Raw genomic sequence first — 20,098 nt, 5'->3', positions numbered from 1 at the left:
AGGAAGACGTTCGAGACTGGGATGATGCATTACCACTTCTGTTATTTGCAGTGAGGACACGGTTCAGGAATCTCTGGGGTTCAGTCCGTTTGAGCTCGTTTTTGGTCACAGACCCAGAGGACCTTTAACCCTACTTAAAAGAAGTGGTCTAGCCCGAACGTTCAAGTCAGTGTGATTGACTATGTTTTAAAATTCTGGGAAAGACTCCATAAAGTATGCACCTTGGCAAAGGAAAATTTAAAAGACTCCCAGATGAGAATGAAACAATGGTATGACAAATGTACCCGAGAGCAAGAATTTCACGTGGGCGATAAGGTCTTGGTCCTAATCCCTGTAGTTACCAACCCCCTACAGGCGAGGTTTCAAGGACCATACAAAGTAGTTAAGAAAATAGACTCGCTGAACTATGTGATTGAAACCTCTGATAGACGCAAGCCGAACCAGTTGGTTCATGTAAACATGCTGAAAGGTTTTCATGAAACGACCCCCGTGGAGGTCGGTGCAGTCACGAAAACTGATGAGGTAGAGAAGAGTGTTGAGTAGGACCCAGAGCGTTTTGAAAAGGTAAGTATAATACCCACCAGACTAGAGAACTGTTATTATAGCCAACCTTGCTGATAAAGTCAATCACTTAGAGCCTGAACAAAGAGAGCAGTTAACACAGCTCATTAAACAACATACAGATTTATGTCCAGATGTTCCAAGGAGGTGTAAAGGAACAGAGCATGATGTCATTGTTACCTCGAACCAGCCTATTAAACAATCCCCTTCCCGGATGAATTTGGAAAAGAGCAAGCCAGTAGAAAAAGAAATTGAGCATATGCTAGCTGCTGGTATAATTCGTGAATCCTTTTCTGTGTGGGCCTCTCCCTGCGTGGTAGTACCGAAACCGGACAGTGCCACAAGATTCTGTACCGATTACAGAAAGGTGAATGCTGTCACGCAGACAGATGCTTGCCCTATCCCTAGGGTGGACGATTGCATTGATAAAATGGGGAAAGCGAGGTACATCACTAAGATTGACTTGTTAAAGGGATACTGGTGCGTTCCTTTAACGGACAGGGCTCGAGAAATTCCAGACTTTGTCACCCCATCCAAGCTTTACGAGTACAACGTCTTGCCGTTCGGAATGAAAAATGCACCAGGGACATTCCAGAGGATGATTGACATGGTGATAAAAGGGTTAACAAATATCAAGGCCGATATTGACGAATTGGTAGTTTGGAATGACACCTGGGATGAGCACATTGAGGCTGTAGAAAACCTGTTCAAAAGAATGTCTGCAGCCCAACTTACAGTGAACCTTGCAAAGAGTGAATTTGGTCATGCCACAATCACCTACTTGGGGTATGTGGTAGGGCAGAGGCAGTTGGCTCCTGTGCAGACAAAAGTACAGGCTATTTCTGAGGTTCCTCTACCAACAAATAAGAGAGCCTTGAGAAGATTTTTGGGCATGGTGGGGTACTATCGAAAATTTTGTAAGAACTTTGCTGATATCGCCCTCCCGCTTACAAAACTCCTACAGAAGGAAGAAAAATTTGAGTGGAACAATTCTTGTCAGGATGCTTTTGACAAGTTAAAAACCATACTGTGCCATCACCCTGTGTTAAAGGCACCTGACTTGTTAGAACCTTTCTCCCTGGCGACTGATGCAAGTGATGAGGCTGCAGGGGCAGTCCTATTGCAGAAAGCAGGGGATGGGGTGGAACACCCGGTAGCGTATTTCTCTCGGAAGTTCAATGTGCACCAGAGGAATTACTCTACCGTAGAAAAAGAATTGTTGGCACTTGTTTTGGCAATACAACATTTTGAAGTGTACACTTGTTCAGCACAAAGTCCTTTAATTGTTTATACAGATCACAACCCTTTGGTATTCCTGGCTAACATGAAAAATAAAAACAGGAGATTATTAAATTGGAATCTGATGCTACAAGAGTTTGATATTCAGATACAACATATTAAAGGAAGTGACAATGTAATCGCTGACTGTTTATCTAGATGCTAAGTGAAGGTATATCTGTATTGCTTTATAGTTAAGAACACTTCTGTTTTTTTTTGCTAAACTCTGTAATCCTGTAAAACGCTGTACTAGTTAATGTTCCCCTTTGGTGAAAATTCCTAGAAGGATGGGGGTGTTACGAAGGATGAACAGCTTTGATGGGCAGAAGGGTGCAGGGTTGTCCATGTCCCCCTCCCCTGGGAGAATTACAAACCGTTACATTTGCCAGGCTGCAAATGAAAGAGAAAGAGATGGAACAAAAACATACTTGGTCTGGAACATTTGCTTCAGATAAGGGAGAGATAACACCGGGTGGAGAGAGACTTGTTGACCCACCATATTATGACTCCTGTAAGACTTATGGCTCCGGAGAGGGCTGTTTACTTGGTACTATTCTGATCATTAAAATTCCTCAGTGGACAGCCGGAGTGGGCTGGTTTGATGGGCTAAGCCATTCAAAACTGATTGACACCTGAGACCCAGTGAGTAGGGATAAAAGTGAGGTCTGGGGAGACACCCCTCAGACGCACCAAGAGACACACTAGTGAGCACTGCTTAAGTGTTGGAACCCACGAGAAAGTGTGGGGCATCGGAGACCGAACGAAGGATCGGTCAATTTTAACTCATAGTGTTTATAGCGAGGCCGGTGGGGGCTTGTGTGTGTGTCCACACTTGCCTGCGTGACGAGTCCACCATAGAAGAACGGTCTAGCTAAAGGACAGAGGGGTCATACCTGAATGGCCAGAACAACACATCGACGGATCAAGAACGTAAAGGAAGGTTTGACTGGCTGTCACTGTTTGCTCGCTCTCTCTCTTTCCCTCTCTCTCTCCAACCATTACAACACATCGACCAACAACTACCTCAGCCTGTATGAACAGAACTGAACTTTATATTCACATATGACAATTCATTATCCCCTAGACATCGATAGAGCTTGTTTATTATTGATTATTATTATACCCACACTTTTAGGTTTAGTATTGCTAACGTGTATTATCTGTATATTTGCATTGTTGATATTGATTTGTATATTTTACTAATAAACACTGTTTTGATAATAGTACCAGACTCCAACGGATACTTCTATCTTTTCTGGTAAGACACTCAGTTACTCTATATTATAAGTAGATCCTAATAAAGGTAGTTTTAACATCAAAAACAGACTCCAAGTGTAGTTTATTGCTGCTGGTTCGTGTCTAAAGCGTTGCGATTCATAACAAATCTGCGGCCTGCGTCCGGGATATGAACAAATTTGGGGACGTATTGATTTATTATTGATTTCATTGGGGAAATCCCTTTTGATTGATTTGTGTGTGGAAAATCAGCAGCAATGGATGCTGACAGATGTCTGGAAGCACCAACCTCTGAGGCATTAGAGGACGCCAGAACTTTTGAGTTGTTGAGTATTGCCAAAAGGTTAAAACTTAATAAGGTGACATTGACAATCAGGAGGGCACAGATGTGTTTAAAGTGGAGGAGTTGGAGGTGTTTCCTGCAAGTAAACCTAGTGAGCTTGAGCTCCAGTACAAGTGAGAAAAATTAAAGATGGAGGCTGCGGAAAGGCAGAGGCAGTTTGAGGCTAGAGAGGCACAAAAGCAGAGAGAAGAGGCAAAAAAAGCAGAGGGAGGAAGCAGAAAGACAGAGGCTGTTCGAGCAGGAAAAGATAGAGGGATTTCAGCAAAGGGGTCGAGTGTTAGACTCTGGTGATAAGTTTGAGGCTAGCCAGGAAGTTAAATTGGTACCTCCATTTGACGAGGCAGAGGTTGATAAATACTTCCAGCATCATCTTTCGAGAAGTTTCTGTCCCTCTCTCTCTCTCTCTCTCATCGCTCTGGACGCCTCCCCCTCTCTCTCATAATAGCAGCAGAGTTCATGGGGTCTATTTTGGACCCCGTTACTAAGTAGGGTTACCCCTAACACCCCGAATAAGAGCTTCCAAAAGAGTAGCAGGGATCACCAGGGTAAACCAGAAATTAAAGCTGGGACTAGTGCAAGAGTAAGGATGAAGGGAAACAGTTGAAGGAGAAATATTCTAATCTTACTTGTTACTGTTGCCAGAAAGCTGGTCATAAGATGGCTATTTGTTCCATCCTGAAGAGGAAAAACGAAAAGAAGGCAGTCCCAAATGCCGGTGTTCAGTATGTTGAAGCACCTATAAACCCATAGTGTTTTGAACATTCTGTTAAGGCTCAGATAAGGACTGAGAGGTCTGACCGAGTTAAGAAGCGATTCGACCATTTTATGTCAGATGGATTTGTATTAGTAAAGGAGGGGTCAACCCCGGTACCAGTGAAAATTCTTCGAGTTACTGGGGCTTCTCAGTCACTTATATTAGACAGTGTTCTAAAGTTTGGTGATGCATTGGGCTTCTCAGTCACTTATATTAGACAGTGTTCTAAAGTTTGGTGATGCATTGATGCAGCATGGTTTCTGTGCCATTGTACAAGGTAACTTTACTGTCAGGGTTGGTTTCGGGACCTGTTAAAATCGGATTGTGCTCCAGTTTACCGGTGGAAGATGCTACTTTGCTGTTAGGGAATGACCTGGCAGATGGTAACGTTGTTCCTGCAGTGCAGTTGACAACTAAGCCAACCACTGACGACCCACAGATGGATTTTAACATTTATCCTTCCTGCCCAGTAACTCGAAGTATGGCTAAAAAGTCTGCCGACGCAGACGGTCTGTGCAGCTTGATTCTGATACCCATGATAGCCATTGAGAGTTAGGGGGCAAAAGTTTAAGGGAAACACGAGGGGGTATTTCTTTACTCAGAGAGTGATAGCTGTGTGGAATGAGCTTCCTGTAGAAGTAGTAGAGGCCAATTCAGTTGTGTCATTTAAGGTAAAATTGGATAGGTATATGGACAAGAAAGGAGTGGAGGGTTATGGGCTGAGTGCGGGTAGGTGGGACTAGGTGAGATTAAGAGTTCGGCACGGACTAGGAGGGCCGGAATGGCCTGTTTCCGTGCTGTGATTGTTATATGTTATAGCCAAAATCGGGATTCAGGTTATGATGACTTGTCAGGGACTTTACTGCCTTCATTGTTTCAACAGGATTCCGGTAGTAAGTCTGATGAGAAAGATTTATCCCTGTCAAGGAAGGAGTTTATAGCAGAACAGAACCCAGACCCTGAGATTGAAGCTTTGAAAATCAGCTCTCTCAGATGATGAGATCAAGAAAATGCCAGTAGGGTATTATCTCAAGGATGGAGTGTTAATGAGGAAGTGGAGGCCACCTGCTATAGAAGTGAGTGAGGCATGGACAATTGTTCACCAAGTTGTAGTTCCTACAGTTTATAGGACTGAAATTTTAACCATGGCCCACAGTATGGCTTTAGGTCGACATTTTGGAGTGAATAAAACTGTAAACAAGATTATGAAATAATTTTACTGGCCGAATTTGAGGAAAGATGTTGTGACCCTCTGCAGAACCTGTCACATTTATCAAGTTGTGGGTAAACCTAATCAGGTCACCCCAGTGGCCCCACTCTGGCCTATACCTGCATTCGGTGAACCCTTTTCAAAATTTATAGTGGATTGTGTTGGCCCATTGCCAAAAACTAAAGCTGGCCATCAGTACCTGCTAATTATTATGTGTACTGCATCCAGATTCCCAGAGGCAATACCTCTCAGCAATATTAAAGCTAAAACTGTGGCGAAGGCTCTTACCAAGCTTTATACTTTATTTGGTTTGCCTAAAGAAATCCAGTCTGAACAAGGAAGTAACTTTACATCTGGATTATTCCAGGAGGTAGTTTATGAACTGGGAGCTAAACAAGTTATATTGTCTGCATACCATCCGGAATCACAGGGTGCTGTAGAAAATTTTCATTCTACCCACAAAACAATGATTAGGACATACTGTGTTGAAAATGGAAAAGACTGGAATGAAGGAATACATTTGTTTTTGTTCGCAGTCAGAGAGTTGGTCCAGGAATCACTGGACTTTAGTCCATTTGAACTGGTATTTGGTCATAGAGTGAGAGGACCTTTGACCTTGTTAATGGAACAGTGGATTGATGGAGATGTACATATTAACTTGTTAGGCTATGTTTTGAATTTCAAAAATATATTACACCAATCCTGTAGAGAAAACTTAATGATTTCTCAAGACAAAATGAAGTGTTGGTTTGATAAACAGGCTCGCGAAAGAAAATACCAGGTGGGAGATAAGGTGCTAGCCTTATCTCCAATGTTGACAAATCCACTTCAGGTGAAATTCAATAGACCGCATGAAATAATATCTCAAATTAATAATCTGAATTATGTTATTAAAACACCCGACCAACGTAAACTAACACAGGTGGTACACATAAATATAATAAAGCCTTAATTTGACAAGCAGGCACCATCTGTGAGTGTTGTTAAAACATATGAAGCTGGCAACCCTGAGAATGAAGGATTTGACTCGTCTGAGAATTTTCACAAGCCAAACGTGGTCCCAGTTAGGCTAATGAACTCGGTTGTTCCAGAAAACATTGATAACAAGTTGGCCCATCTGCAGCCAAAGCAACAACAACAGCTGAAGGAATTAATTCTGAAGTTTAAAGATTTATTTCCGGATATTCCCAAGCAAACCACGGTCGCAGTACATGATGTAGATATTGGTCAAGCGAAACCTATTAAACAAAACCTATATCGCATGAACGTAGAAAAGTGTAAATTGGCTGAGCAAGAAATTGAATATATGCTGGAAAATGGTATTATTAGTCCTTCAGCATCAGATTGGTGTCACCATGCGTTATTGTGCCTAAACCTAATGGTAGTGTTAGATTTTGCACTGATTATAGGAAGGAAAATGCAGTAACAAAAACAACGATAAGGTTGGAATAGCTAATTTCTTACAAAGATAGATCTGTTGTAAGGGTATTGGTGTGTTCCATTGACGGACAGAGGTAGAGAAATTTCTGCATTTGTGACACCATCTGGTTTGTGTGAATACAATATCTTAATTAAAAAATGCTCCAGGAACATTCCAGAGAATGATTGATTTTGTAATTCGAAGATTAGAACACACAGATGCCTATATTGATGACTTAGTCACAGGGAGTGACACTTGGGAAGAGCATATCTCTGCAGTAGAGAAGCTGTTTGACAGGCTTTCCCAGGCCAGCCTTACAGTTAACTTGGCTGAGAGTGAATTTGGCAATGACACTGTGACCTGTCTTGGCTATGTTGTTGGGCAAAGCAATTTGGCTCCTGTTCGGGCAAAAGTCCAGGCAATTTCTCAAGTTCCTATTCTGACTGCTGAGAAGGCTCTTAGAAGGTTTCTGGGAATGGATGGATATTATCGTAAGTTCTGTAAGAACTTTGCTGCTATCGCTCTGCCTCTGACCAATCTCCTGAAGAAGGGTGAAAAGTTTGTTTGGACCGAGCCTTGTCAGGAGGCATTTGATCGATTGTTATCAGTATTTCAGATTAGGCCAATCAATGTAGTGCTGTCAGCAAATTTAATTAGCAGATTGGAGCTGTGGGTGGCAACACAAGTCATGTGTGCACAGAGAGTAAAGGAGGGGGCAAAAGAGACAACCCTGTGGGTTATGTGTGCTGAGAGTCAGAGAGACAGAGGAGATGGAGCCCACTCTTACTACCTGCCGGCTATCTGAGAGGAAGTCCAGGATCCAGCTACACAAGGCAGGGTGAAGGCCGAGGACTCTGAGCTTCTTGTCGATACTTCATGCCTTTGTATGGCTACTGCTCTGCCATATATGTATGGAACTGCAGAGAACTTTGGAGAACAGAGAACATCAGAGAAACAAGCCTCCACTCCATAGACTCTTCCTACACTTCCCCTGCCTCGGAAAAGCAGGCCATGTACTCAAAGATCCTCACAACCTGGACATTTTTGCAGCAAACCCGCTCCCACATTGACGGAGAGATGCAAAAGCCTTAAAGTGCGTAACACCAGGCTGAAGGACGGCTTCCTGTCTGCAGTTATAAGCCAAATGAATGATAAAATGGACTCGCACTCACAATGTAACTCGACGTGACCCTGCACCATATGTCTATCTGCACTGCACTTTCTCTGCAGCCATAATGCTTTGTTACAGTGAGTGTTTTGTCGTATATCAGCTCAATGTACTGTTGTAATGTATCGATCTGTGTGGATGGTACGTCAGACAAGATTTTCACTGTGTCTCAGTACGTAATAAGAATAAACAAATACCCCGTTTTAATTGTGTGGAAATGTTAGACATACTGAGCTTCTGCTCTGGAACCGCAGAAGGAAACAGAACTGTTGTCATTTCTGAGGAATGCAAAAAAATAGAAAAGGCTTCAATCTCACATTACGATCTGCAGTAACTGGGATCAGGTGACCGGTGGTGGGTCTCCCATATCAATATCAGAATCAGGTTTAATAGCACCGGCATATGTCATGAAATTCGTTGTCTCTGCGGCAGCAGTAGAACCTAATTCATAACCATAGATTTTAACAATTGTGATTTAATATAATAATATGAATATTACATAGTTAAATTATATAAATAGTACGAAATGAAAAAAAAAACGATGTAATAAACTATTTTTATTGTGTGGAACTATTTGACTGACTGGGTTGTTGCTTTGGAAGTAGTGGAGTGAAGCTTAACTAAACTGTACATATTTATGAGAAGCGCAGAGAAATGGAAGAGACTAAATTCTCACATAAATGGGTCAGACACCCAGAAACATTGGCAGCACTTCAGCAGATAAAAACAATGAAATGAAACATGCTGAAAATATTGCAGAAAAAAAACATACTGTCCACCCACAACGAGAGGACGTGACCGATCCGGATCTCACTGCCTTGTCTGAACGGGCGAAAGATGTAGAGCAGTGACCCGCAGATGCTGCATATCTGTGAAAAACGTGAACAGGAAACGGGATCACGTGACAGGATTGTTACCCCACCCCAGGCAATGACTCCAGCTACCCACTACACTGTGGAAAGAAGCAAACTTGCCTCTCAGATCTCCTCTCACCTTAAATGCATCAGACATTTCAACTCCCAGGACAAATATATCGTCTGTCCACTCTATCTATTCCTCCCGTAATCTGATAAACGTCCATCCAGTCTCACCCCAGCCTGCTCCGCTCTGGAGAAAACAACACAAGATTGTCCAGCCTCTCGTTATAGCTCATGCCCTCTAATACAGGCAGTATCTGGTAAACCTCTTCTGCGCCCTCTCCAAAGCCCCGCCATCCCTCCGAGAATGGGGACGACCAGAACTGTATGAAACACTCCAGATGTGGTCTAACTAGCTTTATAAAACTGTGTTACGAACGATAACGTTTTAGAAACGAACCAGCAGCAATAGAGTTCACACTGGAGTCTGGTTTTGATGTTAAAACCACTCTCTTTATTAGTATCTACTTATAATATAGAAACTTAAACGAAATAAAGTTAACAGTGTTAAGTGTATATATGTGTAAATATAACTCCCAGACTATCGAGCTTGAGGGAACAAAGCTCAGAATCTTGAGATGGTAAAGTAGGAAAGTTCAGTAATCCACGGAATAAATGATCGTCGGGAGATATTTGTGATCCAGGGTGGAACGTAGAGAAAAGGCCGTTACTTCAAAATAACCGTCGACGAAGTTCTTATCCGTTGAATCGTCCACATACGAGTTTTCAGCGAAAGTGACCTGTCACAGGAATACCGTCTTCCAGCGGTTACCACACAACCTTCCCAGGCAAGGGTTAATACAAGATATTCCGAAACCCACTCCTATGGATTATACGAAGTGACAGCCACACACATTCGTTGTGGTTCCATGTACCGATGATCAACCCACTCTTGTGGGCATAGGAGAGTTCCAAGCCTCAGATGCGACTAACTGAAGCGATCAGCTTTTCCAGTCTCTCTCTCTCTCTCTCTCTCTCTCTCTCTCTCTCTCACACACACACACACACACACACACACACACACACACACACACACACACACACACACACACACACACACACACACACACACACACACACACACACCTGGCTGACTGCCTGTCTGCAGATCGCTCTCTCTCTCTTATGGTTCAGTCCACAGTCAGCGCTGTCAGCCTGTGACTGACGTCATAGTCCCGCCTCCTCACGCCGGCGCTCTTAAAGAAACAGGCACAGTACGACCGCAGGCTCGTCACAGCCGCAACACAACTTCCCGACTTTTGAACTCAATGCTTCAACTAATAAAGACAACCATGCCCTTTGCCCTCTTAACCTCCCAGTCAATCTGTGCAGTCTCTTTCAGGGAGCGATGAACTTGGAGTCTAAGATCCCTCTGATCATCAACACTGTTCAGGGTTTTGCATTTAACAGTATACTGTCTCATACATTCGACCTACCGAGCTGCCAAGATGATCATCACTAATCAAATCTCAATGAGATTTCTCAGGTCCTGTTGAATTTATTGCCAAGTGCACAAGTACGGGAAGGTACAGGTACAGAGAAACACTGAGTTGTGACAGCATCACAGGCAAGTACATTCAGATAACACACGGAACACAAATTATACGATTCTCTGTCAGTAACAATCTATAAATATGTTTATGTTAATAACGATATATAAAATACATTGTGTCATGATCAATATTAAAATGTGCATTTTGTGTCAATAACAGACTTGGAAATGTTGAATTTGGTCCCTGTCTCCATTCCTCCTGAAATCCACAACCAGCTCCTGTGTTTTTGTCACAATGAGGGAGAGGTTGTTTTCTTGACACCACTGTGATGACTTCTTCTCTGCAGGCTGCCTCGTTATTATTTGAGATCAGGCCAGTCAGTGTAGTGTCGTCAGCAAATTTAATTAGCAGATTGGAGTTGTGGGTGGCAACGGAAGTCATGGGTGCACAGAGAGTAAAGGAGGGGGCAAGGAGACAACCCTGTGGGGTATGTGTGCTGAGGGTCAGAGAGACAGAGGTGAGGGAGCCCACTCTTACCACCTGCCGGCGATCTGACAGGAAGAGCAGGATCCAGCTACACAAGGCAGGGTGAAGGCCGAGATCTCTGAGCTCCTTGTCGATACTTCACGCCTTCGTATGGCTACTGCTCTGCCCGTGACTGCAAGGAACTGCAGAGAACTTTGGAGAGCAGAGAACATCAGAGAAACAAGCCTCCACTCCATGGACTCTCCCTACACTTCCGCTCCCTCGGAAAAGCAGGCCATGTACTCAAAGATCCTCACAACCTGGACATTCTTGCTGCAAACACGCTCCCCCATCGGGGAAGAGATACAAAAGCCTTAAAGCGCGAACCACCCGGCTCAAGGACGGCTTCCTGTCTGTGATTATTAGCCAAATGAATGATAAAATGTACTCGGCCTCACAATGTAACTCGACGTGACCCTGCACCATATGTCTATCTTCACTGCACATTCTCTGCAGCCATAATGCTTTGTTACTGTTATTGTTTTGTCGTTTTCAGTTTTTTTCATTTTTATAAATTTTTTATAGGTACATAATCTTCTACAGATATAAATTTATACAAAACTTCAATAGATTAATATGTATACAATTAATAAAGCTGAAAGAACTGATCGTAAAATATAATATTGGAAATATATATATAAAAGGGAAAAAAAGAACCCCTTCTAACTAGGAAAAAAACCCACTAACTACATAAGTAACACACATTTGACCATCATCTAAATATGAAAATAAGAAACATCAACCGTCATTTCATATTTATAAAAAAATAAAATTGGAAGGAAACCATATAACGTAATTCAAATTAAATGATAATATTTGGCAAAAGAACCCCAACTTCCCTCAAAATCGAATAGAGGATCAAAAGTTCTACTTCTAATTTTTTCCAAACTAAGACATAACATTCCTTGCGAAAACCATTCAATTAATGTAGGAGAAGAAATATCTTTCCATTTTAATGAAATAGCCGTTCTTGTCAGTAGTGTAACAAATGAAATTACAGGTAGATCTGAAGATGAAATACCCTGAATATGATGTGGAACTATTCCAAATAGATAGAGTAGGAAATATTTCAGATAGTCTCTCCTTTGTTAAATAATAATCGTGAACAATTTTAAATTGAATGAAACAATGGTTGGCACATACAGAAGAAGAATTTACGTTTTTCAAAACTCGAAGCCAATCTTCATTAACAAAGGTTAAGTTCTCTCTCACAATATTGTTTAATATTTAGTGATACGTTCTCTTTTTGTAATAAAAATAAATTATAAATTCTGCTAATGGAATCTTTCACTAAGGGATTCAATTTCAAAATGATATCGAACAAATCAGATTCTTGTAAATATGGAAACTTAGGTAAACATTGTTGTAAAAAATGTTTCACCTGAACGTATTGCAAAAAATGTGTATGAGCAAGAGAAAATTTATTAGTTAACTCTTCAAAGGATCCTTTTATTTTTCCATAGGAGAAAAAATGGGGTCAGTTGTTGAAGGTTTAAATGAAAAGTTTCGATATAAAAACTAGACAACTTAAATTGTTTAAAATTTTTTAAAAAACGAAACTGAACCCAAATCCGTAGGGGTTGTTTAATAACCGGGTAAAGATTTAAATTTGGAATTTTAGAGAGCTGTAAAGGTAATGGAGCTCCTAAAATTTAAGTTAAATAAAATTGTTTCAGAACTTTTAATTCCAAATCAACCCATAATGATTTTTGGTTATTATCAACCCAATATAACCAAAAACATAATTGTCTAATATTCACAGCCCACTAATACCGTCTTAAATTAGGAAGTTCAAGTCAACCATTTTTTTAGATTTTTGTAAATGATACTTATTAATTCTTGGACTTTTATTGTTCCAAATAAAGGAAGAAATAAGAGAGTCAATTTGATCGAAAAAATTTAGTTAAAAAGATAGGTATATTTTGGAAAATATATAAAAATCTAGGTAAAATCATCATTTTCACAGCGTGAATACGACCTATTAAAGAAAAAATACGTGGATTCCATCTAGAAAATAGTTGTTTCATGGAGTCCATTAAAGGAACTACATTCGCTTCATAGAGATCTTTATGTTTTTTAGTAATTATAATACCTAAATATCTAAAGGTATTAACAATTCTAAAAGGAATATCATTATATATACTAACAGTGACATTTAATGGAAACAATTCACTTTTATTCAAGTTAAGTTTATATCCTGAAAGTTTACTAAAATCTTTAAGTGCTTCCAAAAGATTAGGAATTGATTCCTCAAGATTTGAAATAAAAACCAAAAGATCATCTGCATAAAGAGAAATCTTTATGGTTTATGGTTCCATTCATAGAGATACCGAGAATATTTTTAGCTTCACGTAGTGTTATAGCTAAAGGCTCCAATACAAGATTAAATAATAAAGGGGTTAATGGACATCCCTGTCTAGTGCCACGAGAAACTGAGAAAAAAGAAGAGCTGCAGTTATTAGTAATGACAAGCTCAAGGACGGCTTCCTGTCTGGTTTATAATCCAAATGAATGATAAAATGGTCTCGGCCTCACAATGTAACTCGACGTGACCCTGCACCATATGTCTATCTGCACTGCACTTTCTCTGCAGCCATAATGCTTTGTTACAGTTATTGTTTTGTCGTATTTCAGCTCAATGTACTGTTGCAATGTATCGATTTGTGTGGATGGTACATCAGGCAAGATTTCCACTGTAGCTCAGTACGTGATGATAATAAACAAATTCCCCATTTTAATTGTGTGGAAATATTAGACAGACTGAGCTTCTGCTCTGGAACCACAGAAGAAAACTGAACTGTTGTCATTTCTGAGGAATGCAAGTAAATAGAAAAGGCTTCAATCTCTCATTATGATCTGCGGTAACTGGGATCAGGTGACCGGTGGTGGGTCTCCCATATCAATATCAGAATCAGGTTTAATAGCACCGGCATATGTCATGAAATTCGTTGTCTCTGCGGCAGCAGTAAAACCTAAATGATAACCATAGATTTTAACAATTATGTTTTAATATAAGAATATAAATATTACATAGTTAAATTATATAAATAGTACAAAATTTAAAAAAACGATGTAATAATCTATTTTAATTGTGTGGAACTATTTGACTGACTGGGTTGTTGCTTTGGAAGTAGTGGAGTGAAGCTTAACTAAACCGTACACATTTATGAGAAGCTCAGAGAAATAGAAAAGGCTAAATTCTCACATAAATGGGTCAGACACCTAGAAACATTGGCAGCACTTCAGCAGGTAAAAACAGTGAAATGAAACATGCTGAAAATATTGCAGAAAAAAAACCATATTGTCCACTACAACGAGAGGACGTGACAGATCCGGATCTCACTGCCTTGTCTGAACGGGGAAAGATGAAGCTACACGTACACTTAGAGCAGTGAGTGACCCGCAGATGCTGCAGATCTGCGGAAAACGTGTACAGGAAACGGGATCACGTGGCCGCTTTCTTCTCCCACCCCCAGACAGATGTCCAGTTACCCACTACTCCGTGGAAAGAAGCAAAATTCCCGCTCACATCTCCTCTCACCTTAAATGTATTAGACATTTCAACCCCCATGAAAAATATATCGTCTGTCCACTCGATCTATTCCTCTCTTAATCTTATAAACGTCCATCCAGTCTCACCCCAGCCTGCGCCGCTCTGGAGAAAACAACACAAGTTTGTCCAGCCTCTCGTTATAGCTCATGCCCTCTAATCCAGGCAGTATCCTGGTAAACCTCTTCTGCGCCCTGTCCAAAGCCTCGACATCCCTCCGAGAATGGGGGCGACCAGAACTGTATGAAACACTCCAGATGTGGTCTAACTAGTTTTATAAAACTGTGTTTCGAACTTAAACTTTTTAGAAACGAACCAGCAGCAATAGAGTTCACACTGGAGTCTGGTTTTGATGTTAAAACCACTCTCTTTATTAGTATCTACTTATAATATAGTAACTTAACGAATTAAAGGAAAGTTAACAGTGTTAAGTGTATATATGTGTAAATATAATTCCCAAACTATCCAGACTGAGGGAACAAAGCTTAGAGTCTTGAGATGGCAAAGTAGGAAAGTTCAGTAATCCACGGAATAAATGATGGGAGAGAGATATTTGTGATCCAGGGTGAAACGTAGAGAAAAGGCCGTTACTTCAAAATAACCGTCGACGAAGTTCTTATCCGTTGAATCCGTCCACATACGAGTTATCAGCGAAAGTGACCTGTCATGGAATACCGTCTTCCAGGGGTTATCACACAGACATACCCAGGCAAGGGTTAACACAAAATATTCCAAAATCCACTCCTATGGAATATACGAAGTGACAGCCACACACATTCGTTGTGGTTCCGTGTACCGATGATCAACCCTCTCTTGTGGGCATAGGAGAGTTCCAAGCCTCAGCTGCGACTAACTAAAGCTATCAGCTTTTCTAGTCTCTCTCTCTCTCTCTCTCTCTCTCTCTCTCTCTCTCTCCCTCCCTCCCTCCCTCCCTCCCCCTCCCTCCCTCCCTCCCTCCCCCTCCCTCCCCCGACTGCCTGTCTGCAGATCGCTCTCTCTCTCTCTCTTATGGTTCAGTCCACAGTCAGCGCTGTCAGCTTGTGACTGACGTCATAGTCCCGCCTCCTCACGCCGGCGCTCTTAAAGAAACAGTCACAGTACGACCGCAGGCTCGTAACAGCTGCAACACAACTTCCCGACTTTTGAACTCAATGCTTCAACTAATAAAGACAACCACGCCATTTGCCTTCTTAACCACCTGATCAATCTGTGCAGTCTCTTTCGAGTTACGAGCAGGAGGAGGAAGAGGAACCAAACCAGCAGGATGTGGCTATAAATGAAAGATGAGAAACATTTGGAAACTGGTTAATTGAAAAACAAAATGGTTAATTTCTACAAAACATTGCAGGTAATCAGCAGGTCAGGCAGCAAATGTGGAGAGGAATAAATGGGCAGCATTTAATCCGAGCCCCTTCAGCATGTCTAGACTGTGTACTCCTCTGCTTAGTTGCTGCCTGAACTGCAGAGCTCCTTCAGTATTGTGTGTGTGTGCGTCTTTGTATTTCCAGCAACTGCAGAATCTCTTTTGTTTCACATCTGCATTTGTAAGAGGATTGTACTTTGGCATTAGATACACGAAATGCCTGTTGATATTTAGTGTATCGTTTATGGGAGCTGCTTTCTGCGTTAAGAAAGCTGCTGAGTTTTCTACACACAAAAAAAACTAAGATATGGACATGGAACAGGTGCTTGCAGAAATTTTTAATGGCACCATGATTACCCATAAAGCCGCGCGATTAAAATTTCTCTGCCGTTTGAAGCACCGATCAAATGCGCAGGCGCAGGGTTGCTGCCGTCTCCGATAACTACGCATGCGCGCAGTATACAAAATGTCGGGAGGAGCGGAAAGGTAAGGGCTTTTTCGACTCTAATTGAGTGACAATTGCTGTGAGAACCGGAGACTGTAGCCCGCAAACTCGGCACAGGCAGGTCTTTTTCCTCTCTCTCAGCCCCACGATCCGTACGCGGGCCCCGGGGAGCTTCCGGCTAATCAGGGAATGGGAGCAGATAGATCTCACAAACAGAGCTGAGCTCGAGCAATCTGAATGCAAGGATTAGGAATTCGGAAAAAAGAGAACAAAATCTTTCTATCAGCTGTTGAGAAAATCACCTTTCCTCTATCTCCAACCGCAGCAAGAGAATATCTGCAGCTGCTGTAAATCCAAGCAACACAGACAAAATGACGGAGGAACTCAGCATTAGTACTCTTTCCCATAGATGCTGTCCGGCCTGCAGAGTTCCTCCAGCATTTTGTGTGTGTTGCTTGCTCCGCCTGCTCTTGCTCTGGACTTTTCTGCCCATGAGAACATGTTCTGTCCAATTCTCTCTGGGCACATAATGATATCAAACACTGGGCTTTAACATCACAAATGTGCCAGACTCCAATGAGACAGAGTACTGCCCTTCCCTTCATATTCGTTGGCATTGTCATCACCGAGTTCTTCACTGTCCGTAACTTGAGGGAGGGTTCAGGGGAAATATTTATGTACAGTACAGAAACTGGTGTTACCTGTGTGTATTGTGGTAATGCAAAAGTTGTTCGATAATTTTCAAGTGGGAAGAAGAGGAGTGATATTTGGAAGTACAACTTTTTGAAGCACCATTTAGCAAGAAAATTGCATACAGTGATATGCAAAAGTTTGGGCACCCCTGGTCAAAATTTCTGTTCCTGTGAATAGCTAAACGAGTAAAATGATGACTTGATTTCCATCCTCTTTTCATCTTCAGCTTTTTTACAGATGGTGCGATGTGTGCTTCAAGAACTTGCTGGTATTGAATTGAATTAATTTTTCCCTCTACCAGTGAAACGTTCCCCGTGCCACTGGCTGCAACACAAGCCCAAAGCATGGTCGATCCATCCCCGTGGTTAACAGTTAGAGAGGTGTTCTTTTCATGAAATTCTGCACCCTTTTTTTTCTCCAAACATACTTTGCTCATTGTGGCTAAAAAGTTCTTTTTTTAACTTCATCAGTCCACAGGACTTGTTTCCAAAATGCATAAGGCTTGTTTGGATAACACACACAAAATGCTGGTGGAACACAGCAGGCCAGGCAGCATCTGTAGGGAGAAGCACTGTCAACATTTCAGGCCGAGACCCTTCATCGTTTCGCTTGTTTAGATGTTCCTTTGCAAACTTCTGACGCTGAATTTTGTGGCAAGGGCACAGTTAAGGTTTTCTTCTGATGACTCTTCCATGAAGGTCATATTTGTACAGGTGTCCCTGCACAATAGATCAGTGCACCACCACTTCAGAGTCTGCTGAATATTACTGAAGGTCTTTTGCAGTCAAACAGGGGTTTTGATTTCCCTTTCTAGCAATCCTACGAGCAGTTCTCGCAGAAGGATTTCTTGGTCTTCTAGACCTCAACTTGACCTCCACTGTACCTGTTAACTGCCATTTCTTAACTACATTACGAACTGACGTAATGGCTACCTGAAAATGCTTTGCTATCTTCTTATAGTCTTCTCCTGCATCATGCATTTTAATTTTCAGAGTGCTAGGCAGGGGCTTAGAGGAGTCCATGGCTGCTGATTGTTGGGACAAGGTTTTTGGAGTCAGGGTATTTATAAAGTTTTGAAATTTGCAACACCTGGCTTTTTCTGATGAAGATTGTGAACTAGCCATAGCCCTAACAAGCTAATTAAGGTCTGAGACCTTGGTAAAAATTATCTGACAGCTCAAATCTCTTGGGGTTCCCAAACTTTTATAGGGTGCTCCTTTCCTTTTTTTCCACTCTGAAATTGTAAAAACAAAAATAATACACTAATCTTGCTTAATATGTTGAAAAGAATGTTTCATCTTTAACTTTATGACTTTTGGAGATCAGTTCATCTTCCACTCAGTTAACTATTAAGAATAACAGAAATTTTGACCGGGGTGCCCAAACTTTTGCCTACCAATGTATATACGGTGTGCAAAAGCACTGGCGAGAAAATCCTTCAGTACTGCTACAGGCCTGTTACATAGGCTGTGTGAGAGTGAAGATGAAGTCGATGAAACCCAGAAGAGATCAAAGTGCTTATTGACAGTGACTTGCTAGCTGTAGAAATCAATACCTCTCTATATAAAATTCAGTGTGCACATGTTGTTCTCACTGGGCAAAAATTTGCACAGCACAAGGTTTTTGTGCACACGGGTGATTACAAATTGGAGGGGACATTGGTGGGAAGGTGGGGAGACCTCCAGTGTCCCTGATGTCCTCACCTACAAGATGTGCATCCAGCTGCAGCTTGTAACCCTACACGTTAAGGAGCTGGAACTTGAAATGGATGAATTCCGGATCAGCCGGGAGTGGGAGGGGGTGATAGATATGACATGAAAGAGAGTTGTGTTACATCGAGTGCAGGACACAGGAAACTGGGTGAGAGTCAGGAAGGGGAATGCGGTTAAACAGCCATCGTAGAATACTCCTGTGGCCATCCCCCACAACAACAGGTGGACCACTTTCGAAACTGTTGGGGGAGGGATTATCTGGCAGAGGTAAGTCAAAGATGTGATAGGGGATTCAATAGTTAGGGGAACAGAACTAGAAGGGGACTAATATCCTAGTGGTAAGGCTTGCAAGTGCTAGTGGGGGATTTAAAGTTGCAGGCAGGGAGGGAGCCAGAATGACAGAACAGATAATGGAGGGGGTGAATGGAATTGAATTGACTTTAATACTTATATCCTTCATATACATGAGCAGTAGATATATTTACATTATGTCTCTGTCTAAATGTGCAATGTGCAATTTATGGTAATTTATAATAAATAGTATGTACAACAGGACAGTCAACATAACATAGAAATACAGTTGTATCAGCATGAATTAATCAGTCTGATGGCCTGGTGGAAGAAGCTGTCCCAGAGCCTGCTGGTTCTGGCTTTTATGCTGCGATACCATTTCCCAGATGGTAGCAGCTGGAGCAGTTGGTAGTTGGGTTGACTGGGATCCCCAATGACCCTTCGGGTCCTCTTTACAGCCCTGAATAGTGGGAAGTTCACATTTACAGATGCACTGGGCTGTCCGCACCACTCTCTGCCGAGTCCTGCAATTGAGGGAAGTACAGTCCCCATTCCAGGCAGTGACACAGCCAGTCACAATGCTCTCAATTGTGACCCTGTAGAAATTTCTTAGGATTTAGGTCCCCATTTCAAACTTTTCAATGCTCTGAGGTGAAAGAGGCACTGTTGTGTTTTTTTCCACCACACAACCAGTATGTATGGACCATATATTATGATATTGTAGCCATCGCTGGGACTTGGTTCCAGCCAACAGTCTGAGGAATATAGAGGAACAAATCTTTCTCCAGTGATCACAGACCATGCTAAGAAACAAAGGTTGATATATTAAGTGATTTTAATTTTCCATATATGGACTAGATGGGGTAGAGTTTGTCAAATGTGCCCTTAATCGGGACGTAGAATTCCCAATGTAGAAGTTGCATATGCAATTGCATGTGCAATAAACTATCAGGAAATGATCCGGGGCTGTTGACAGAAATTAGTGATCATAATGCCATGAGATTCAAAGTAAATATGGAAAAAGAGAGGTCTGGACCATGGGTTGAGATTCTAAATTGGAGAAAGGTCAATTTTGATGGCGTCAGAAAAGATCTGCCAAGTGTGGATTGGGACAAGCTGTTTTCTGGCAAATTATGATA

General features: G+C 41.7%; 2 protein-coding genes across 2 annotated transcripts in view; one reads left to right on the top strand and one right to left on the bottom strand.

Annotated features, from left to right (window-relative positions):
• LOC140723385 (uncharacterized) overlaps positions 1 to 20,098 on the bottom strand; it is an 85,336-nt gene that overhangs the window by 24,589 nt on the left and 40,649 nt on the right. The window lies entirely within an intron of this gene.
• Positions 1 to 20,098, top strand: part of LOC140723388 (uncharacterized) — a gene marked incomplete at its 5' end in the record, with an annotated part of 32,202 nt that overhangs the window by 6,660 nt on the left and 5,444 nt on the right. Inside the window, 2 exon segments of the mRNA XM_073037970.1 lie at positions 355 to 539; positions 1,063 to 1,354. Of these exon segments, the coding sequence (XP_072894071.1) occupies positions 355 to 539; positions 1,063 to 1,354 (477 nt within the window).

This window comes from Hemitrygon akajei, unplaced genomic scaffold, assembly GCF_048418815.1.
Source record: "Hemitrygon akajei unplaced genomic scaffold, sHemAka1.3 Scf000111, whole genome shotgun sequence".
Taxonomy (NCBI): domain Eukaryota; kingdom Metazoa; phylum Chordata; class Chondrichthyes; order Myliobatiformes; family Dasyatidae; genus Hemitrygon; species Hemitrygon akajei.
This window is presented reverse-complemented; position numbering and strand designations above follow the sequence as displayed.